This window comes from Spermophilus citellus (genome assembly GCF_964194105.1).
Source record: "Spermophilus citellus genome assembly, chromosome: X".
NCBI classification, from domain to species: Eukaryota; Metazoa; Chordata; class Mammalia; order Rodentia; family Sciuridae; genus Spermophilus; species Spermophilus citellus.
Genome location: NC_138190.1, coordinates 112,864,537 through 112,889,585, shown reverse-complemented (window position 1 = coordinate 112,889,585; position 25,049 = coordinate 112,864,537). Strand labels below are relative to the sequence as shown.

At 34.8% G+C, this 25,049-nt stretch overlaps 1 protein-coding gene across 6 annotated transcripts in view; it reads left to right on the top strand.

The window, feature by feature from the left end:
• LRCH2 (leucine rich repeats and calponin homology domain containing 2) overlaps window positions 1–25,049 on the top strand; it is a 114,756-nt gene that overhangs the window by 19,808 nt on the left and 69,899 nt on the right. For all 6 annotated transcript variants that reach the window (XM_081278059.1, XM_081278058.1, XM_081278056.1 and 3 more), the window contains exons 2-5: window positions 10,245–10,389; window positions 13,874–14,000; window positions 18,506–18,611; window positions 18,694–18,830. In XM_081278059.1, the coding sequence (XP_081134185.1) occupies window positions 10,245–10,389; window positions 13,874–14,000; window positions 18,506–18,611; window positions 18,694–18,830 (515 nt within the window). The remainder of the gene's footprint in view (window positions 1–10,244; window positions 10,390–13,873; window positions 14,001–18,505; window positions 18,612–18,693; window positions 18,831–25,049) is intronic.

The window sequence follows — 25,049 nt, the reverse complement described above, 5'->3', positions numbered from 1 at the left end:
AATTTGTATTTTTAAAATGATGACATGTAGTAGAATGGCAATATAATATGACATCGCACGGTGATGTTTTGTGGCAGACTAAGTTATTTCTGCATAAAAATAAAATGACTATAAATAATACCAATTCATAATTACCTTATAAGTGTTGGCATTTACCATTCTTATGAATGGTATATATATGGTTAGAATTTGATTTGCCTTGTGAAATACCTTTAAAATAGTAAACTATTATTATGTTTTTCTTTATTGGTACTGGGGATTAAATCCAGGGCCTCACACATTTTACCACAGTACTACACCCTCAACAAATAGTTGTGTTTTTCTTGTAATGAAAGCAGTGCTTGCTTATGATAGAAAATTTGCAAACTAAAAGCATAGAGGAGAAAATACGAATCACTCCTCATTTTACCAACATTGAGTAAATATTAATATTTTGGTATATTTCTTTCATAACCCCATACTCCTCCTCTGTGCTACACAACTAGTTTTTAGAAGTTTATATAGGAGTGTATAAAGTGTATGTGTGTATGTGTGTGTGTGTGTGTGTGTGTGTGTGTGTGTGTATGGCACTGGGGATTGAACTCAGGGACACTTGACCACTGAGCCACATTCCCAGTCCTATTTTGTATTTTATTTAGAGACAGGGTCTCACCGAGTTGTTTAGTGCCTTGCTGTTGCTGAGGCTGGCTTTGAACTCTTGATCTTCCTGCCTCAGCCTCCCCAGCTGCTGGGATTACAGGCATGTGCACAGCACCCAGCTAAAATGCATATTTTTAAAGGAAGCAATAGGTTTATATTGTGTGTATGTATATGTATGTATATATATATATATATATATATATATATATATATATATTCACATTCTAAATGTTACAGTTATTACCCTGTAACATATTTCCATGTGAAGGAATTGAATCTATAATGTGATTTCTAAAGGCTATAAGATATTTCATTATAAAATTATATTTTACTTACATTTTACCCTATTATTGAACATTTCAGTTGATTCTAATTTTTTACCATTTTAATTAATAAAATGATAATAAAATTTTTTTAAAAAATTTATCTCTATTTGGTTTAAAAGATGACTAGAGGGCTGGGGATGTAGCTCAGTGGTAAAGTGCTTGCCTTGCATGTGTGAGGCACTGGGTTGGATCCTCAGCACCACATAAAAATAAAGATACTGTGTGTTCATCTACAACTAAAAAAATATTTTAAAAAATGACTAGAGATTACATTTTTGGATCAGTGGGTATGAACATTCTTATGGCCATTGATTCATATTGCTAAATTGCTTTCCAGAAAAGTTACCTCAATTTGTATTCCCTCCAGTGGTATATGGAAGTTCCCACTTCAAAATAGCCTGTCAGCACTAAGTAGTAACTTTAAAACCCCTTGAATTTATCTTAATCTTCACATTGAATATATTTTCATGTGGGTGTTGATTATTGATAATGTTCATTTTTAAATGTTTATGCCCTTGGCCCAGGTTTTCTCAATGAGTTGTCTGTGTCATTTAGCTTTTGATAGACTGAAGTTATTATTTATTTTTTAGTATATGAATCTAGAAATCTTTTATGTGTGAATTCTTCTTTTGTTTGTTACATTCAAAGTCCTTCCCTATTGTAATATTAGGTGACTATTCAATAAGATGTTTTTTTTAGTTTTCTTTTTTATGGTTCATGTTAATGTTTATCTTTTTCCTCCATCTGGATTTTATTTAGAAGTTATGTGATGAGGTTATAATATTTGTCTTTTGAAAATAAAAAGTTAATTCACGAACCATTTAATAAATAATACTACATTGATTCAAAATACTATATAAAATATGTAAGTATTGAGGTACAGTGCCATTTTTAAATGTCACTTTGATGTTTTGAATGCCATTACACTGATTCATTAGTCATTATTTCTTGGTGAAACTGAAAACCTTTGTAGAATCTCCTGCAGACAACTCTGCATAGAGTGGCCCACCCTCCCCCCCTTTTAATAAAGTCTTGTCCTTCCACGTGGCTTAATTGTTGCATGACTCACAGTCCTTTTCTCACTGAGTGTGCATGTAATCTGCCCTCTGGTTAGCAGCTGTGGTTTCTCCTTGCAGCATCTGTTTTTATTTGCACCCTTGCTTCTCAAAGTCCTGTGCTCAAAATTAGCCTTCCATCATTGGTTGCTGCAGGTGGGTGAGATCTAGATCTGCTTATTATTGTTTCTCATAATTGTTGGTTTTAAAGCATTTTTTTTCAGGACTGGAGATGTAGCCCAGTGGTAGAGCATTTGCCCAGTATGCAATGAGGCCCTGGGTTCAATCCCTAGTACTATAAAAATAATAAAGCATTTTTTCCAGTGTCTACTTTGTAATTCATTTTGTGTCTCCACTGTATTATGAATTAATATTTTAATTCATCATAGAGTATCTTAGAAATTCTGTGACTCATTATATCTTTCTCATTCAACAAGATTTCAGTGTTATAGACTGTTCATTATCTTGTCATGAATGACAGCATAATACCCTTCTAGAAAATACTGAATCAAGAAATCACCTGTCTTTGCAGAGGGCATCTGTTGAAAGCAGATGCCAGAGCCATGGGGTTGTCATTTCCCATAATTCTTCAACATCAGAGTCTCTAATACTTCAAAGACACTTTCCATTCTTGCTTCGACAGACAGCTGTGGTGCCTCCTGTTTTCTTGTTGCTTTTGTTTCTAGTCTTGACAGTTCTTTTAGATAGAAAAATAGATAAGGAAGCCTTAAAATGGAAGATCATTCTGACCAAGTTTTATATATTATAACTGTATTATATTTGGGTAATAGCAATTACCAAAGAATAGAGAAAATTTAAATTTTTATTTTCATGTTAGGAAACTGAAGTATCTAAGTTGTCTCATTTTTGTGCATTCTGCTAAAGCAAAATTCTGTGTACATATTCCATTCATGAGAAATGAATATGATGATCATTCATAAGAAATTACTATAATGATCATTTCAGATTTTTATGAATGTTATTTATTATTCACTATGTACAGGTTGATACATTTCTCTTCATTTCTATTGCTTATTTCTTATAGGGATTTTAGGTTGCTGTGGAATATTCTCATTTCCAATAGCTATGAAATAGTGAGAAATTAAACAATTTTGGCAATGTTTTATAGATGGTAATCAGGGGAATCAGAAACGCAATTTAAATCCAGTTTAGTGCTCATCTGCTTAAATGATCCTCTTCTTTTTTAATCTGTAAGACATCTGTGAACTTTGGGATATACCCCAATGATGATACAGTATTAGTTCAGTCAGAAAATCTTTATAAAAATTACAGTTTTGTAGAGCTAAGTAGAGGTCAGAATATTTGAAATGTGAGACAAGAGGTCTTAACAGTGGAGGAGTGGAAAATCACACATAGATAAGTTTAGAACTCCAGTACTGTTAGTTAATACTAGTATTTTTTTGACATTGAACATGTCATTCAAACTATCTTTGCTTCATATGTATAATGAGGAACAGTAGCTACCTCATAAGGTTGTTCTCAGGTTTAGAAATAATCTATTCAAAGCTCATGGAAGGACTGGGGATATGGTAGATTGCTTGCCTAGCATGCACAAGGCCCTCAGTTTGATCCTAGCATCACAAACAACAAGAAACACCAAAATGTACCCATGGCATTCTGATCTAGCATATAGAGTTTGTGTGTGTGTGTGTTTTTTTATATATATATAAAATTTATATTTCCATTCCATATATATGTATATAGGTACATTTATTTATTTATTTTAGATAGGGTATTGCTATGTTGCTCAGGCTGGTCTTGAACTCCTAGAAAGCAGAAAATTCTGTGGTGTTATCTCTATTAATGATGAGGATGTGTTCCAACAACACATTTCAACATTAGATATTTTATCAGAGGCAAAAATGATCAGGCTTTCAACTATTACGTAGGACTATTTAAAATAAGAGAGACTAAGGTAATCTGTGTTATTAAATATCACGTAAAGACAATCCCTGTATCTTAGTTTGTTTTGACAATTTTTACAAAAAAACCTTTAAAGCTTCACAATCTTTTATATACTGAATAAGATAAAATCATAATTGGCATAATTTGTATAGTATAATAGTGCTATTTCTGAAAGTCATTTTCTATACTTTGGCAGAAATGCTAGCTAATAGGCCAGAAATTACACTGGGCAACAGATGGACCCATCTGTGGTGTTTGTGGCTGCAGCTTGGGAGACAGCATACAGATTTCCATTCCATCTGACTTATCTCCTCCCTTCCCTAGCTTCCTTAATCTTTGAAGCTCAAGAATGATACAGAACATAATTTAGATCAGATTATTTAAGATGATCTATTAACATCTCTAACAGGCTTCCAGCAGTTTTACAAGGAGTATCTTGAAAGAAGGCAGGAAACAGTACACAGCAATCTGTCTACTGTTGATTTATTGCCAGTACTGCTTGATATGATTTATGATTAAAAATGAGACAAAAGAAAAATAGTTCAGTGGTTATAAAGTTACTTATCCTTAAGGACATTAATTAACTGAGGTATCACCTTACTGCACAAGAAAAAAATAATACAAAGGTATTTAAGGTTAAAAATTTACAGGCATTCTTTCATTAATTCTGATAAACAGTAATTACAGAGTACATTAGTTTCCTGTGGCTGCTGTAACATGTCACCACAAACTTAATGGTTTTAAAGAACAGAAATTTAGTCTCACAGTTCTGGAGACCAGAAGTCTGATGGGTTTTATGGAGCTAAATTCAAAGTTTCAGCAGGGTCACTCTTCCTCTGGAGGCTTTAGAGGATGACCTATCCCTGGCCCATTCTGGCTTTTGGTGGCTGCTGGCATTCCATGGCCACAATAAACCAATGTCTGCCTCTGTCTTCATGTGACCCTCCCCTCAATTTTTCCTAAGGCTTTCTCTTATAGGACCACATGTTATGGCATTTAATGTTCAGCTGTATATGATACAGGGTATCTCCTCATCCTGAGATTCTTAATTACATTTACAAAAATATTATCTTATAAGGAACAAAGGTTCCAGGAAACTTTTTTTTAAACTAGAACTCCATTAAAATAACAATTATGCATGTATTTCTTGAGTATATGTTTATTATTAGTCATATTCTATTGCCTGAGTATACATGGTTATTAAATAATTAGAATCTTATAAAATTTCCTTTATTAAGTATACATCAAAGATGAAAAATTTAAGTCACAGTTTAAATTTTATCCATTATGTCTACAAGAAAGTTAATCTTCACTTTTTTAAAAAATATTTATTTTTTAGTTGTAGTTGGACACAATATCTTTTATTTTATTTTTATGTGGTGCTGAGGATTGAACCCAGGGCCTCGCATGTGCTAGGCGAGTGCTCTACCGCTGAGCCACAGCCCCAGCCCAATCTTCACTTTTTTCAGGGTAAATATGAGATGTTGTTATAGCGAGATTGTTCATGAAATTAAGACACAAATTATTTTGTGTTATTTCCCATCTCTCCTTCCATGGTTGTATTTTTCTGTTGGCACTGTTATTCTGTTTACCAAATGCTTAGAAAGGATGTTTATACTGATTTAAAATCTGAAACACCCTAGAACTAGATTTCTTTAATTAGAGGCTTTATAATAGCTTGAGTTTTAATTTCAACTTTATTATGCTTTATTTGATTTAACTCCATTCAATTAGAATAATAATTCCTGTAATTTTAAGTGGTGTTTACTAAATAAATAGATGAAGTCACCCAGAAAATAGTTTATGAGTGTAAATTTAATTAAATTCCCTAAGGGAGTATGTACTATTACTCTGTAATTTAACTAAATAATCCTTTTGGGGAAGGAAAAGAACATAAAGCATCATGCAAAAATATGGAAGTTATTAAAATAATGTCTTGATATTATTTAAACTATCATTAAAATCATTCTTTTTTTTTTTTTTTTTTTTTTTGGTCATACTGGGGATTGAACCTAGGGCTTTGTACATGTTAGGCAAGCACTCTACCACTCAGCTATGTCCCCAGTCCAAAATCATTCATAATAATGACATTTAACTTTTTCTCCTGTCATGGTTGAACTTCTTTGATGTCTTTATTACATGATTACTGTATTTTCTCTTGACCATTATTTTCAGTCTCTCCTGTTTTTTTTCCCCTCTACTCAATTTCTTAGTGTTGACCTTTTTTTTTAATATATTTTTTTATTGGTTGTTCACAACATTACAAAGCTCTTGACATATCATATTTCATACATTAGATTGAAGTGTGTTATGAGTGTTGACCTTTTTGATGTCCCATTCTTCTTCTTTTGTGTGTGTCCCTGCCCCACTTGCCAAACTCAAGTGATCTTCCTGCCTTAGCCTTTTGAGTCTCTGGGACTATAGGCATGTGCCACTGGGCTCAGCAGATGGCCTATTCTTGATCTCTCCAACTGAGTACACTGATGTTAGGGGATGGATGCTCTTCTATTTTTATGATTTTATACTACTAACTGTATTCCCACAGCTTCTGATTTTATGTCTGTCTCATACCTCACTTCTGAGATCCAGAATCATCTGTCTGATGTCCATGTAACAATCTCCTTTGAATCTCTTTTACATACAATTGAGCCCTTGATTGCATGTTTGCTTTAGAAAACAAAACAGAAATCCCACCAGTAGCAGCAACAAAAATCTGGTTTCAACTCCATTCATTCATTGGAAAACATCATTAAGGGGCCTAGGCCAGAATCCTCATACCATCCTTGATTCTTACCTCTTATTTATCCCACATAGCCCATCTCTTGAACTTCCCACTTATATACTAATTCTAAAATACATTTCAAAATTTAGCTACTTTTTCTTTTCTCTATTCTTGCAATCTTAATCACACTACCATTATCTATCTTTGGGAACACTGCATTAATTAATAAAAATTAGTACTTAATACTATACTGATTAGTATTTAGTATTAATATTAAGTATCAAGTACTAATTTAACACTAATATTAAGTACTAATTTATTTTATTAGTATTTAATATTAGTATTTATTAGTAATTAATACTAATAATTATGTGTTTAATAGTTATTATACAGAATAACAAACTGGGCATAATTTTGTTTTTAGGATTTCAAATTAATTGTAATCAATAATTTTCAACTCCTAGGGTTCTTAAGTTATAAGAATAAGAGGTAAAACCTCAAGCATAAAAGAAACAGAAGCATATTCTAAACTAAAAACATTGACTCATTTTCCCCCTCAATAGAACTATATGATGCTTTGAGTATCCAGAGGAGGCAAACCAGAATACTGAGAAATTTTATATCATCTTCTAGTAATTCTATCATTTTATTTTATTTTATATTTTTAAAAAAAATATTTATTTTTTAGCTTTAGGTGGACACAATATCTTTTTTTTTTTTTTATGTGGAACCGAGTGCCTCACGCATGCCAGGTGAGCACGCTACTACTTGAGCCATATCCTCAGCCCCTATCATTTTTTAAAAATATATTTTACTTTAGCTTTTTTTGGTGTAGTTAGACACAATGCCTATATTTTATTTGTTTGTTTATTTATTTATTTATTTTAAAGAGACAGAGAGAGAGAGAGTTTTTTAATATTTATTTTTTAGTTTTTGGTGGACATAACATCTTTATTTTTATGTGGTGCTGAGGATCGAACCCAGCGCCCTGTGCATGCCAGGCGAGCGTACTACTGCTTGAGCCACATCCCCAGCCCCCCTATCATTTTATTAAGTTATTCAGCATCCTAAAGTGGGAGGAAGAAGAATCCAAATTAATTTGCATATTACATAATACTAGTTAATGTTTTCTTTTTCCAGTTTTAAAACTTTATATTAGATGAGAATGAGAATCAATTTCCCTTTCCTTCCCCTGTCCTCTCTTCTCTCTATATCCATATATACCAATATACATATGTTTATATACATGTATATTAGTATTCTAAATAGGGAATTTACTATATTGCTGAGTAAAGAGGTCTCATCCCTCAGAGTGAGAAAGTTGAACTTTACTGAGAGGAGTTTATTCTTTTTTAATATATTTATTTTTTAGTTTAATTGGAGACAATACCTTTATATTTCTGTGGTGCTAGGGATCGAACCCAGGGCCTCACACCTGCTAGGTGAGCGCTCCACTGCTAAGCCACAACCCCAGCTCCAGGAGTTTATTCTTTTTGTGAGGACGAAGCTGATGCTAAAAGAGGTACGACTGAGGCTAGGCTGAACTATAGGTGTTTCCCTGACAGAGTCCATAATATTCTTATGTTTTTAACCGAATAAGGATAATAAGTAGTATAAAAAAGCATATCTTTATGATTAGTTAACTAATTAGATAATTGTTTAGTTATTCATTCTCAACGGGTGGATGGGGATGCCCCTCAGGGGATACTTTTTGGTTTTCAGGGCTAGAGGGTTACTGGTATCCAGTGGATCTTACAGTGCTCAGGATAGCCTCCTCACCAACAGTTATCCAACCAAAAGATTTGTAGTACTGAAGATGAAAAACTTTTTTAGAGTATTTTTTCAACTGATCACATAATGTCATTTTTTTCAAAATTTTATATAACAAATAAACCTTTAATGGAGGAATAATGGTTATAATAACTCCATGATTTTATCTTTGTAAAAACTTAAATGAATGGAAGCATATTTGTGTGTGCATGGAATAATTTAGGAGAGGAAGGAATCAAGGATGTATGCCTGGTTTTTGCCTTGGATAATTCACCAGCAGGATGTTGGTGACATGTCTGAGATGAGAGAAACAGGTGTGTAGACAAAGATCTTCAGTTCATATTTTACACTTATAAAATTTGAGGTGCCTAAAAGACATCAAGAGGAAGTCCTGAAGATCAAAACATGGGTATTTAGTTGTAACCTTAATTTGTAATTTGTTAGTATATATACCTATAATTTGGCCTTGGGATTGGATGAAATCACTCAGTATGATGTGTATCTTTAGAAGGAAAGAGTACCTTTTTGTAAGAGTAAAAGAAATTGAAGTTAAAGTGTAAAAGACCGGGCATTGTAAAGTTTCTAAGCTGCAAGGCCTGAGTTAAAAAGTAAAGGACCAGGTATTGTTAAGTTCCTCTGCTACCCCCAAAACCTGAAATTCCTGTAGCTGTTAGGACAATACCCGAACTGCCCAGTAAATATTCTTCCTGATCCTCTGGTTGTTTAATAACCTAGGACCCTGTGTAGCCTGGCACGTAGGCATCCAGGGCCCAAAACCAATCAGTTTGAATGTGTACCCTGCTTAGGAGTGACCAATCACCCCCGCCCAACCTGTTCCCGCCAATGAATGTATTAATCATGTCTAAGAGTTGCTGTTCAATTTTCCCGCGCCTCATGCTGATTTGTTCTGATGTATGCAAAGCCCCCGCCCTCCCCAAAAAGTGTACTTAAGCACTGCTCAACCCCTGCCCGGGGCTCTGGGCTGCTCTCTCCTCTTGAGTGGGCATGGAGCCCCAGCATGCTGGATCAATAAATCCCCTTCTGCCAAATGCATGAGTGGTCTCTTGGTGGTCTCTTCCTCCGATGCCTCGCCGGTCCCTTTACATTTTGTCATTAACCCTCGGGAACACCAACATTTATAATATGGGTAGAAAAAAAATCTAACCAAAGAAGTAGCCAGAGAGATAACAGGAAAGGTCTGGAAGAGTAGTCTTCCAAGCCAAGGGAAGAGAATGTTTACACATGAATGGAGTGGTTGTTGATATGGAGGCTCTTTGTAAATTTAGTGAATGTGAGAGTGAATAGAAACCAAATTACACTGGGTCAAGAAGTCCATGGTAAGTACAAAATTTAGTTGGGTTGTGGAATTGTATAAATTTTGTTGTGAAGAATAAAGACAGAAATGGAGGGGAATGTGGGATCATGGGAGGTTTTATTGTATTTTTTAAAGATCAGAGATAATTCCTCATTGATATTTTGGGAGGGGGTTTACCAGGGATTGAATTTAGGGGTACTCAGCCACTGAGCCACATCCCCAGCCCTATTTTGTATTTTATTTAGAGACAGGGGCTCACTGAATTGCTTAGCACGACTCTTTTGCTAAGGCTGGCTTTGAACTCTATCCCCCTGCCTCAGCCTCCTGAGCCACAGGGATTACAGGTGTGCACCACCATGACCCAGTAATATTTGTATTTTAAGTAGTTGCTTAGGTTCTGAATGATTGAACAAATATTGAAATAGTTCTGTTTATTATTATATATATTGGTGTATTTATAACACTAAATCACTGTTGTTTTTTTTTTTCAGATCTTTCCAGAAATCGTTTTACAGAAATTCCTTCTGATGTGTGGTTGTTTGCACCTCTTGAAACATTAAATTTGTATCATAATTGCATCAAAACCATTCCTGAAGCCATTAAAAATCTGCAGATGTTAACATACCTTAACATTAGGTAATGAATTTATTCTTTAAAATAAATTTTGGGTTTTATTATAGTTTTAATTCTTTATAATAAGCAAAGGGATGTGTTTGGTTTGACTGTGTAGCCTATATTTATCTCAACAATATCTTATTTGAATTTTTTAAAATTATTTTTATTTGCTTATATGTGGTGCTGAGAATTGAACCCAGTGCCTCACACATGCTAGGCAAGTACTCTACCACTGAGCCACAACCCCAGCCCTCTTATTGTATTTTTAAAAAATTTTATTTATTTTTAAATTTTAGTTGTAGATGGACCTTTATTTTTTATTTATATGTGGTGCTGAGAATCAAACCCAGTACCTCACATATGCTAGGCAAGCACTCTACCATTGAGCCACAACCCCAGCCCTCTTATTTGTATTTTTTTTTAATTTTTTATTTATTTTTAAATTTTAGTTGTTGATGGACCTTTATTTTTTATTTATATGTGGTGCTGAGAATCAAACCCAGGGCCTCACACATTCAAGGCAAGAGCTCTACCACTGAGCCACAAACCCAGCCCCATTATTTGTATTGTTTATATGTTCACCTTATTTTGTAGGTTTTTGGCCTTGTCCTTTTAGAGCAGTGCTTCTCAAACTTAAATACACAGGAATCATCTGGGGATCTTATTAAAAGCAGATTCTAATTCTTTAGATTTGCTGTGGGGCCTGCATTTTTAAAAGGTTTCCTGGTAATGCCCATGTCTGCCTGCTAGTCTTTAGACCTCACGAGTAGCAAGGCTTTAAACCATAAATATTTTCTCAAATCATAGCAGCATGATACACATTTGCTTATATGAATCCATAGTTACAGTGAAACATTATAAAGAATCAGTTCTTAAGTTATTTTTATTACTTTTGTGATTTGTTGCTTCTTCAAGGGTGGATGGATTGGGATGGGAGTATTGGAAAGTTTGGAAGTGGATGATAATTTTTATCCTTAATAAGTGCTTACCATGTGCCAGGCAGTATTCCAAACACTTTACCCATATCATCTCATCTAATGTTCTAACACTGTTTTGAGGTAGGTAATAGTATTTTCCCTGCACTACAGAGGAGCAAATTGGGTTAAGCTACTTGCCCAAAGTCTCATGTATGATCATTCCCTCAGTATCTCTGAGGGATTGGTTCCAGAACCTCCCACAGCCTCCCATGCTCTAACACTGAGGTACAACCCAGATCTTTTTATTTCTTATTTTGAGACAGGGTCCTATTAAGTTGCCCAGGCTGGCCTTGAACCTGTGATTCTCTTTGTGTCAGCCTTCAGTGGACCACCATGCCCATTGCTTAAAGTGATTATTTTATATGGTCCCCGCTGGTGTTCCTGACAGTACACACTATTTTAACTGAAACCACTTTATACTTAAAATGTGAGAGAATGGAACAAATAAAAAAAAAAAGAAAAAAAAGGTGTGAGAGAAGTTTACTTCTGTAGGCATCAGTCATTTGAGTTTCTTCTTTGCATAAGCAGATACTCTTTGGCCTGGCTTAGGATAGATTTCAGGAAAGTGAGATATTTTTATATTTTGTCTTTGTTTTTGTTTCAATTTTTTTCTTTTATGAAAAAAAGCGATTTGCCAAAAAACTGAATTAAATTTCTATTTCTTAGAATACTGTTACTGAAAGTTGCTCCAGTTCTATCCTATTTTGACCTCTAAAAGTTGACTTCTAATTTTTGTTTATAGTCACATTCTTTTTTAAATTTTTTTTTAGTTGTAGTTGGACACAATACCTTAATTTATTTATTGTTATGTGATGCTGAGGATTGAACCCAAGGCCTCACATGTGCAAGGCGAGCGCTCTACCACTGAGCCACAACCCTAGCCCCTATAGTCACAAACATTCTTGACAAACTATATTGAAATAAAACTTGTTTCCTTTGGTTCTCTCTAAAACATGTAGTATAAAAGTGATAATTAGTGATTTATTTGCTATGAAGGAAGTAACCAGATTCTGGAGAAATTTCAATTAACATGCTTCTTAAGGGAAGAAGATGAACTGATTTAAAAAAAAATTTTTTGTTTGTTTGTTTTGTTTTGTTTCATTGGCCTGAGGGAGAATTAGAATGAGTTTGCTCTTATTTTCCCATTTATTATTCTATTTTGGTGAAAATGTCTTGATAAACCTCTGAGGTGATTTTCTTGCAGAAATATCCTTGTGTGCTCCAGGATGAAAGGTCCCAGACAGACCATTTCGCCAAGGAGCCTGCTTGACCCTGACGGTATGAAGGATTGTGACAGGCCCCTAGTGTATCTGACATACCAGCAGCCTCGCCAGGATTACTAGTTGAGGGGCATTGTCTTTTTTTTTTTTTTTAATTTAAATTCTGCGATGTTTGATTAAAGCCAGTCTAGTGTTTCTGGATGCCCTTTGCAGGGATAAGATGGGGTGAAGGGTCCTTAAAACGCCTTGAAACACTGGGCTTTTGTTGCAGTGTATATTGCACAAGATACTAGGTATAGGTCTATAAGTGTTACTTGGAAAAAGAGGAAAAATAATACCTTATTGCTTGTCAGTGCTTCTTAGTATGTAAATAGAATGGAATCCTCTCTATATATTTTGGTAATGGGATCATTTGGGTCAGTCTGCATCAGCATTTAAGTTTGATCCTAGTAGTTGAAGAGCAAGGGTCCTAGAGCCAGATTGCCTGGGGCTGAATTCTGACTCTCCCCATTACCAGTTGTGTGACTTTAAGCAGTTTACTTAAACTCTTTGTGACTTTTTTTTTTGTCGTCTATAAAATGGGGATCATAATAGTATCTACCTTCCTAAATTAGGTGATTGTGTTAGTTGAATTAATTCATGTGAGGTTATCTGAACATTGTAAGTACTCAATAAATGTTAGTTGTTACATTATAAATGTATCCCAGAAATAGAAATGTATCAACTTTGAGCAGAGGTAAAGGTGCTAGTAGCCTGTTCTATTGTAAACTGTAACAAAGGGAGTAAGTTAGAATTTCAGCATGTTTTTAAAGATACAGTCTTATTCATTCTTTCATAATTTGAACATAGTACATGCAAATTTATCCTTGGAGCCTTTCCACAGGCATGGAAGTACTGAATATACTGAAATAATGAGCAAGGTTCTGGCATTCTCTAGCTCAGAAGAATCATTCTGAGTTTTTGAGCACTGATGATATAATAAGGCATTGTCATAGATAGCTACACAAACTTTGCAGTAGGACTTACATTTGAGTCTTTGTTACATCTGGGCAAGTCACTTAACCAGTTTTAATCTTCATTTTCTTATTTGTATAATAGAGATAATGCTACCTATTTTGTAGGGTTAATGTGGGGATTAAATAAGACAATGTATGTAAGGAATTTACATATGCCTGATACAAAGTAAGCACTCATTAAATGGTAGTTGTTACTTAGTGAAATTTACTTTCCAGGAAGTTTGTTGTTTTTCAACATAACAGTCAAGTTTCAGACATATTTTCTCATAATGAGACTTCCTTTTCTTTTCAGTCGAAATCTTTTATCAACATTGCCAAAATACTTATTTGATCTTCCTCTTAAAGTTTTGGTCGTCAGTAATAATAAACTGGTATCCATTCCAGAAGAAATTGGAAAGTTAAAAGATTTAATGGAATTGGTGAGTAAAATAGTTAAAAAAATTGTATGTAATATGCATAATAAATACTATTACATTTTAGAAGATAAGTTATTTATGTGTGGAATTTCACTGTAATTTTTTAAATGAATAAATTGGTATATGTTTAAATTTACTTTTGTCAAATTATGAGATACTGTGTTGTGTCTGATTTTAGTGCCTAGCCACACACACACACACACACACACACACAAAAAAAAAAAAAAAAAAAAAAAAAAAGCCTAGTTGTTCCTAGCCCTAGTGGGATTAGAAGGCTTCTGAGCTTTAAAAAATAGCTTTTAAATGAATAAGTATTTGTTTTTTCATTTTGTGGACAGTAAAAGTCTTGGGGAAAAGATAAGGTATTTTGTTGTTGCTGTTTTTAAGTTTTTACAGGGTTATTGTAGAGCCATAGAGAATAGTGATTAAAGAAGAGAGTACAATGTCTGTAAATTTAATTCTGTAAACAGAATTAACAAAATAACTTTTCCTTTACTTTATGCTCATGTGATTTTATAACTCCTTGGGGACCAAGATAAATGAAAAGAAGCCATTATATTCTGTTGTTTATAGAAATATAGAATAATTTAAAATAATTACCTTGGATAAAATATTTTAGTTCTTAAAGAGCATTGAACTCAGAAACATAATTGGATTCTCAAAACATTGCTCTATTATCTTACTATCTTTTGGTTCCCCCCATTTCACACAGTTTGCCATGCTGATTATTTTTGTTTTATCTTGAATAACACTTTTCCAATAAACAGGTATTTTAACGTGTTCTTAAGCATACTTTATTATGTCTAGTGAACCAAAAGTTTTCTTGAGGAACTTATCTACAACTTTATAACGGGAATTTATTGTTAGACTACGATGAACTGAAGTGCTGGGAATTCCTTTTATTTATTCAGAAATACCTGCATGTCCAATTACAACATAAGGGAACTTCCTTGAATTTCACCTTTGTGTTTTAGAACCATAGAATTGTAAGCTTATTAGAGATCTTAAAAGTGAGCAGATGTAATCACTCCCTAATGCAGGAATCCCTGATCTATTTAACACATTTTTGGTGGTGAACAGCTCTGTTTGTGTGTGTCCGAACCACCCCTGGTTTTCTTTTGCAAAACTGTTTGTTAGTAATCTTATTTTGAACCAAACTGCATTCCCTCATCACTTTTTTCCCATTGGTCCTGGGGTGAGATATAGATACTGACAACCTGTCTTCCCTCAGGTACTTATAACCTGTGTGTGCCTACCTTCAATTTTTCTAAATTATAAGACCTGTTTTTCTCTATTATAAACATCCTTATTACTTTTAATCTTTTGTATGACTTTATTTTTAGCAGTTTCTACCCTGAAAATACTCCCTTTTGTTAATGGAGTCTTAATCTTATATTTTAAAAAAATGAATGGAGATCTAACAAATTCATATTAAAAGAGATGATTACTTTCTTTGACCTGTACACTGTCAGTGTCTTGTAAAGATTACATAAATAATTTAAGATTTTAGAGCTCTGTAATTTATTTTTCTTCTTTTTTTCTTAATTCGGTTTCTGGCCTTATGTTTTAAATTATATTACATGAGATAGTTTTTAGATAAATGAAACATGAAAAATATTTAAGATTTTTAGATTTATTCAAGTATTTTAAGGAGAGTATTTAAAATATTCAATACTATTACTTTAGTATAAAATTACTCTTTTTGTGTGTGTGTGTGGTTCTGGGGATGAACCCAGGGCCATGTGCATATGAAGCAAACACTCTACCAACTGAGCTGCATCCCCAGCCCCTAACATAAAATTACTATAAATTATTATGCTTTAAACTCTCAGAATCAGTAATAACAGATGGGTAGATGGCATTAGGATGAATGGCAGACAATTGTAAATCACATAATGAATTTGTGGGTATTCCCATGGTACTTAGCCACAGGAATGTGGTTATATTCTGTCATTAAAAATCTAGGAAATATTCTCTCCAATCCCCCAGCAGAGTATTTTGTGCATTATCCTTTGGAGTAGGTTAATTTCCTATGCTAGGGATTATTTCTTCTAGGAAATGGCAGCTATGTGTCAGATTTCTATATTGAAATCTTTAGTATCAGACACCTTTGGAAAGAAGCATGATTTATTTTAAAGGGTGTTTTCCTAACCCTTTATTGTCCATCATTTGAATAATAGTCTATTATGAATATAGCAGCCAAGGCCATCCTATGAAAACATGTCAGATCATGTCATTCCACTGCTCAAAAGTTTCTGGTTTCTGCCATCTCAGAGTAAAAGTCAAAAGTATATCCCCTACCCACACCCTACTCTCTCCCTTACCCACTTCTCCCAAGTTACCCCAGAATTCTAGCTGTTACTTGTACATGTCAGATGTGTTCTTCCTAAGGACCTTTACATTTATCATTTTGCCTGGAATTTTCCTTTTTCATATATTAATACTCCTCAAATATCACCTTCTCCGTGAGATGATCTTAAATGTTAATGTCCCTTCCCATTATTAGTAGCACTGCCATTTTCCTTTCCCTGCTTTAAAAAATTTTTAATAGCACTTATCGTCTTCTAGCGTATGAAATAATCTACTTCCCTTGCTAGAAAGGAAACTCCATAAGGAACTGTGAGGGCTGAATTTGTTCTTTTTCTTCTGTGTTCCCAGCTCTAGAATAGTGCCTAACAAATAATATTTGATTAAGACTTGTTGAATGAAGATGCCTTAGATATCTTTTGAAAAATGTATGTAGGATATGTTTTCCTAATTATCAGGAGCTTTATTGGATTCTTCCTTATGTGGCTTTAATATTCTTTGGAATTGACATTCCTGAACTTTTTAAAGTTGATAAAACTGAGTGTATATGCCACCCATCTCCTGCCAAGCAAAAATAATTTTCAGTGAAAGCTGGGAATTGGGAGTAATTGTAGTGGAACTTGAATTTCATCTGCAGTATGTCAGGAATGGCTTCTGTCTAAGATCATGTTGCACATTTCCCTTTTTGTTTATGTTGTTGCTGGGACAGGGGTCCTAAGGAGGTTTCTGAAAAGAGAGACAGACCTTAACTCAGGCCCTGAGGGTCCTTGACATCATTGCAGAAAGGAATTTAAAGATCAAAGTGAGGCACAGATTGAATTTATTGGAAGAAAGCAGTAGACCCCCTGAGAGACATGGTGGAACGTGGGCATGAGAGAGGAACATGCTAGCTACGTCTTAGCTAGGTATATTTACACACATAAGGTCAATAGAACAGGGACATCATCTAAGAGAGTGTTTTTAGTTTTCTTTTGTGTTGGTGACTCGACATGTTAACCATTACTGGGATGGTGGTCATTTATTGACATGTTGACCATTAATGAAACAGGCTTTTCCTTCCTTTGTTTTTTGATGTGTTTTACTTTGTGAATTTAAACAGTACTATGCTGGTATACCTGTAGACAAGGCCTAATAATTGATTTATTAGTGCTGTTTTTGATCAAGGTATATGAAAGGCACCTTTAAATCTGGTCTTTTAATCTGTGTGAAAGTGAACTTTAAATCTGGACTTTAAATTACGGGCACTCTTTTTTGTCCCTCATGCCTTCTTTCTCCCTATTCTTATGTCTTCTATCCTACCTCAATATGATTATAAGAAAGAGGCAGGAGAGGAGAGCACAGTTAAACTGTTCCTTATTCTCTTATTATGTAAACTTGGTATGTTTTTCTTCAAATCAGGGCTTACATTTTTATTTAACACTGATTTAAATTTCAAGTTTTCTGATCTCCTAGAGTATCTTTGAGTTGCATTGTGAACCATTTGAGCTTGTAACCCCTCATATTTCATATTCCTTTGAAAAAAACAAATTTAGCTAAATTGATCCTGACCGTAATCTTGGGTTCTCCAACTTGGATCGTTAACTTTCTTAGCTTTACTTATATGACTATCTCAAATCAACTATAATAATTGACAGACTGTGGCAATGAGAGATAGTTATTAGTATTTTATTTTACCTCTATGACTGAAGAACACCTGGATCATCCTTACTTCTGGTTTTAGTGGGCAAAGGTTGGTCTTCAGCTGAGATTTTTTGAGAGGTCTACTTAATGTAGTTAATAAGATTTGTTGTTGTTGTTTATGGTACCAAGGATTGAACTCAGGGGCACTTACCACTGAGCCACATCCCAGCCTTTTTTTTTTTTTGGTATTTTATTTAGTATAGATAGAGTCTCACTAAATTGCTTTGGCCCTCACCAAGTTTCTGAGGCTGGCTTTGACCTTGCGATCCTCCTGCCTCAGCCTCTGGAGCTGCTGGGATTACAGGTGTGCGTCAGATTTTTTTACACAGAAAAATTTTTGTTGACTATGCTAGGTTGACTTCATGGTGTAATATAAATAGAAATCTCCCAGATAAATTGATTTTTAGAGAAATGACATTGGAAGTAATTTCTCCTAGCTATTAATCATATGCTTTAATTTAAAATTGGAATTTATCTGTATTTATTAGTTTATTATGATTTTTTATTCTTGTTTTCCTTAGGATATTAGCTGCAATGAGATTCAGGTCCTTCCCCAACAAATGGGAAAATTACATTCCCTTAGAGAGCTAAATATAAGAAGAAATAATCTTCATGTATTGCCAGATGGTAAGATGTTCACTATTTTTACTCACATGAATTAGAGAATAACTGTGTAGAATTTAACTTAATTATTTTCATTTCTGAACAGAATTAGGAGATCTTCCCTTAGTCAAGCTGGATTTCTCTTGTAATAAAGTGACCGAAATTCCAGTTTGTTACAGGAAGCTGCATCATTTACAAGTAATAATTTTGGATAACAATCCATTGCAAGTACCACCAGCACAGGTCTGTAATAAAAATATGATACTTGTTTCTTCTCATTTTTGTTTTCTTCTCATTTTTTTAATAATTTTTATCTGCTTATTAAGTTTAAAAACACCAAAATGAGCCAATTTTGTTGTTTAGATACTATTATCTAAAGGAGATTTTCTGAGATGATATTTTTTTCTACTTTGGTAGAAGTTTTAGAGTAGGCTGTAGAATAGCATTTGGAAAACTCAGACATCAGCTTTCTGCTTATAAACTGTTAATTCTGTTTGTTAATGTTGTTTTGCAAAATAGACCTCGAAATCTCTCTTCCTATTTCATACTCAGTTATGTATCTACTTGGGATTTATTGTGGGATGAATTGTAGCACATTCTTGGCACCAAGAGATGAAATCGTAACAGAAAGAACAAGGTACAAGTGAAAAAATTAATTCTGGCCTTTAGTTTAATGAAGATTAAGTCCATGTAGAGTCCACTAAAATGATAAAGAAAAAGCTAAGTCATAAATCCAGAAGGATGAAGAGTGTGAAAGGGAACAGTGGAGAAGAGATGTCAACAGAGTTTTGGAAAATGAAAAATAGATGGAACAGTGGTGCCTAGCGCCTCTTATGCTGCATGAGTATCTGTCTGCAGAGCAGATAGCAGTGAAAGAACAGCCCACACTATCTTCAAGCTATGTGCCCTGGCTCAGGGTTTGCAATTTTCTTCCTACAGAGGTATATTCCATTTATTCCAAAGGGCGTATGTTTTCTAATTCAAATAGCTGGGGTCCTGGTAGTAGCTATCTTAGCAAGTGGGGGAAAACTGTGACTTGTGTCAGCTGTCGGGGAAATCAGCAAGAAGCAGGTTGATTTACGGGGCAAACCTGGAGGTGGCACAAGTATTGATCATAACATGTAACTCTGAATATAGGATGAGGGACTGAATGTCTAAGGCAGTGATCTCCAGTAGAACTTTCTGAATGATGGAAATGTTCTGTAATCTGTGCTATCCAGTACTGTAACCACTTGCTACAAGTGGATTTTAAAAAAATATTTTGTTTTGTTTTTGGTGCTGGTATTAGATTTAGGCCCTTGCATGTGCTAAGCATGTACTCTGACACTGAATGTTTGGAATATGACTAATGTCACTAAGGAACCAAATTTGTACTTATTTCATTTTGATTTATTTAGTTGAAATTTCATTAGCTACATGTGGCTAGTGGCTACTATATTGTACACCACAGGTCTAAAATTTATACCCTCAGCTTCTTGCCCTTAGTCCCATAACTACATGACTACCCCTTACTTGCCGCAGCAGAAGTCTAGAATTTACCTTGAGCAGGTAGATCCTTAGATATTTTTCCTTAGTGCAGAGGCCAAATGATTCACTCTTTCCCTCAGCAGAAGCCTGAAATTTATATAATATTTAGAAAAATGCTGCCCATTATTGCTTTTCATGGTGATTGAAATGTTCTGTATTTGTACTGTCCAATATGGTAGCCACTGTGACAATTGAGTACTTGCAAGTATATAGAGTGACAGAAAACTAAATTTTTAGTTTTATTTCAATTTTATTTAAATTTGAATACCCACATGTGGCTAGTAGCTACCATACTGGATAGCACAACTATTAAGAAAACCAGAGTCAGTGGCACCAAGTGTTACCAACCCCAAAAATCATATTTACGTGCCTGATATGCAGCAAATATTGAATTCTAGTGCTTGGAATAGAGAAAGTTTAATCAAGAAGGTACAAACCCAAAGGTTGGTGAACAGGACCTCAAATTCCTCTTTTCCCTAGCAAGCATGATTATGGGATATTTAAGGGAGAAGGACATAGAAGGTGGAGCCCAGGGAAGAAGTTGATAGTTTTAGAAGTTTTTAAAAAAATCAAGAATTTTAGACTTCTTTTAAAAATATTTTTATTAGTTATTGATGGATCTTTATTTATTTATATGTGGTGCTGAGACTCAAACCCAGTGCCTTGCACATGCTAGGCAAGCACTCTACCACTGAGCCACAATCATAGCCCAAAATTTTTAGACTTCCTGGTGGATCATCTGGTGGACATCTGGTGGATCATTGAGCAACCTATGTTTCTGCAAATCAAGTTTGTAAATCAGACTATGACATCCTTCCTTCATTCTCTGTAGCAAAGATAACAAAGTTAGCAATTGATAGTTATAGGAATGGGAATAGGGGGTCTGGTCAGATTGACCAGAGGAAAGAAAGTGCATGCTCCACTTGGCTTTTTAAAATTTGATCCAAGGAGGGTAGAATCCTATAAGTGAAAAAAAAAGTTACTAATTTTTTTATGGGGACTCAGTCATACAGGTACAGCTATAGGCAGAAGTGAGACCCTATGCTGAAAACAGTAAATGCTTGCATGCTAAATGTCAGGACCCTACAGTAGACTTCAACTACTTGGATCCTGGAATGCCCAGAGCCTGTCTTGTATATTTCAGTCAGGACTGAAACATTTCTTCTTTAATAAACTGATTGAACCAGGAGAAAAGACTTATCTATACACTGATCTTTTAGTGTTACCTGATGAAATGACCAGTCCCCGTTTGATTACCAGATAGATGGAAGTAAATTTCCCCCATGTACCTGGAGCTTCCAGTTGGCTTTTTAATGCTTCGCTCTTGAAAATGAACAGATCGCCAAAGATCACTAAACGTTTCAGGAATAATTTCAAAGATGAAAGATAGACCAAAACACTGAAAGCCTTCCACTGAAGCAAATGAGGACTTATTAAATTTTTTTGCATTGTAGATATCCAGAAATATTTGTTAACCATATATCCTGTGAGGGGTTAATATCTAAATTATATAAGGAATTTAAGTAACAGTAGGAGGAAAAAAAACAATTTAAAATGGGCAAAGGACGTGAATAGATTTTTTTTTTCTAAAGGAGACATGCAAATGGACAAGAACTATATGAAAAGATTCTCAATATCATTAATCATCAAGGAAATGCCACCACAATGAGATATTGCCTTACACCTGCTAGGATGGCTTTTACTGAAAGTCCAAAGATAGCAAATGTTGGTGAGGATATAATGAAAAGGGCATCCTTGTACAGTATTGTAGGATTATAAAATGACACAGCTATTATTGAAAATAGTATGGAGCTTCCTCAAAAAGTTAAAAATAGAACTACCATGTGATTTTGCAACCCCATTTCTAGGTATATAATTTCAAGTGATAGAAAAAAAGTATTTTTCTTATTCAAATTACCAATGCAGAGTATTTAACTTCTGCTTACCAAAATTTCGGGGGGGGGGGGTTTCTCACCACAGACACTGACTGGATGTCCTATAATTCAATTCAATTCAATTCTGATACTATCTATCTGGAGATCTTATACTATCTATCTTTAGATCCCATTGGTCTCAATCCCACTCGACTGTGCACCTATACTTCTGACCCATTTGTTATAAGTCCATTTTCCATGACCCCCTTCTCAGATTTGATTGATTTTTTAAAGCGGTTCATAGAACTCAGGGAAAGACTTTACTTATTATTGCTTGTTTATTATAAAAAAAAATTTCAAAGGATACAAATGAACAGTGAGAGAGAAGTGCATAGGGCAAGGTATATGTGAAGCTTCCATGTTCTCTCCGAATGGATGACCCTCCAGATATCTCCACATATTCAACATTCTGGAAGCTTTCTGAACCCTGTATTTGTTATGGAAGCTTAAATGTGTAGTCATGATTGGTTAAATTGGCAATTGGCCATTGGTGATCAACTCATCTTTAATCCTCTCTTTTCTCCCTCTCCCCTTGCTGGTGATGGGTGGTGATGGGGTGGGGCTGGAAATTCCAACTCTCTAATCACATGGTTGTTTCCCCTGGCTACCAACCCCTTATTCTATGATTCTCTCCAAGGTTCTCTCATGCCATAGGACAGGACACTTAAGAAATTCTGTAAAGGTTTTAGGAACTGTGTGCCAGAAAATAGGAATAAGGCCAGGCATTGTGGTCCACACCTGTAATCCCAGAGACTTGGGAGGCTGAGGGAGGAGGGTCACGAGTTCAAAGCCAGCCTCAGCAACTTAGTGAGGCTCTAATCAACTCAGAGACCCTGTCTCAAAATAAAATATAAAAAATGGCTGGGGATGTGGCTCAGTGTTCGAGTGCCCCTGAGTTCAATCCCTGGTACCCCCACCTCAAAAACAGAAAATAAAATAGGAATAAGGCTAACTATTTCTCATAAATCACAATATTCAAAAGAAATAGTTATTTATATCCCCATATTCATTGAAGCATTATTCACAATAGTAAAGATATGGATATGATAGGGATAAGATAGGGATATGATTCTGCCTTCAAAAAGAAGGAAATCCTGCCATTTGCAACCACATGGATGAATTTTGAGGACATTATGCTAAGTGAAATAAGCCAAACATTGACAAATGCTGGATACCCTCCTTATATAAGGAATCATCAAAAAGCAAAGTTGAACTCAAAGTGGCAGAGAGTAAAATGGTTACAAAGGGCTGGGAGATGGAGAAAAGGGGAGATAAGAATCAAGTGATACTATTCTTCAGTAATTAAAAATGAATAAGTACTATAGGCCTAATGTGTAATCTGATGATTGTAGTCAATAATGCTGTATTATAAACTTTTAATTTGCTGAGAGAGTAGCCCTCAAGTGTTCTCACAATATATGCAAAAAAAAATTATGTGTGGTGTTGGGTATGTTAGTTTTGTTGCAGTAAATTCACAATGTTTACATAAATCAAAACATCACATTATGCACTAAGATATATTAAGTTTTTATTTGTCATTCATACTTCAGTAAAACCAGGGTGGGGGCAATAAAGAAGGGAAATTTGGAACACATTCATGTGCCACAGTCTGTATCTCCCCATAATACTCCCATTTTTGTCATCAAAAAGAAATCTGGTAAATGGAGATTATTGCAAGATTTAAGAGCCATTAATAATGAGATGGTTATTATGGGACCTGCTCAATTGGGGATTCCCCAATTGTCTGCTTTGCCAAAAACCTGGTATGTTTTAGTTATAGGTATTAAAGATTGTTTTTTTTTTCAATTCCAATTCATCCTGAGGATAGTCCAGGTTTTGCATTTACTATCCCTGCACTGAATCATGAAGGTCCTGATCAGAGATATGAATGGAAAATACTCCCTCAAGGGATGTCTAACAGCCCAACTATGTGTCAAATTTATGTTAACAAAGTAATCCAGCCACTTAGAAATCAAAATCCTGAACTACAAATATTTCACTATATGGATGATGTATTATTAGCACACAAAACTAAAAACACATTGCTAGAATGTTATGCCACACTTTCAAACTTATTAAAAAATTATAATCTAGAGGTAGCAATAAATAAAGTACAATTAAATTTTCCAATTATTTAGGAGTTCTATTATCCTCAACCATGGTCCATCCACCAGAAATTCAAATACTAGTAGATCAACTCAAATAACTTAATGACTTTCAAAAGTTATTAGGAGACATAAATTGGATAAGGCCTATTGGCTGGGTCGCGTGGGCAGAGCCAAAAGAGTCCCCCAACAAGCAGCTCCGTGGTCTGAAAGGGCGGGGAAACAGCCCAATGAGCATCACCGCAGAGGAGCCAATCAGCTGGCAGCTAGAAGTTTGCTGGGGCTGCTGTGAGCCAATCATCAGCTGGAAGTTTGCTGGGGCCCCTTCGGCTGTGGCTCTCAACATTTATGGGTGTGGTGATCAGAATAATTTCTTAGCAGCAGCTCAGAAAACTACGAGATATTAAAATTATGTTTTCAAAGACTGAGAGAATAACTCCAACTTTCTACATACAAACTGTCAATCAGATGTTAGGTAGAAAAATATTTCAAACATGCAAAGTCTCAGAAATTTTAATTCCCATGCAACCATTCTTAGGAAGTAGCAGGATGTGATATGCCAAAATGAGGGAGTAACCTAAAATAGGAATTTCTCACATCTAAGATTGGCAGGTATTAGTCTTAGACCTAGAGAGCAGCCAGTCAGTTTGAAGAAGGGGAATTGACTACCACAAAAATGGGAAGAAAGGCTGGGCACATGCCTGTAATCCCAGTGATTTGAGGCAAGAAGATTGCAAGGTCTAGGCTGGCCTCAGCAACTTAGTACGATCCTCAACAATTTAGTAAGATCCTGTTTCAAAACAAAAAATAAAAAGAACCGAGGATGTAATTTGGTGGTGCCCCTGGGTCCAATCCCCAGTGTAAAAAAAAAAGCAATAACAAAAAGTTGGGTAGGG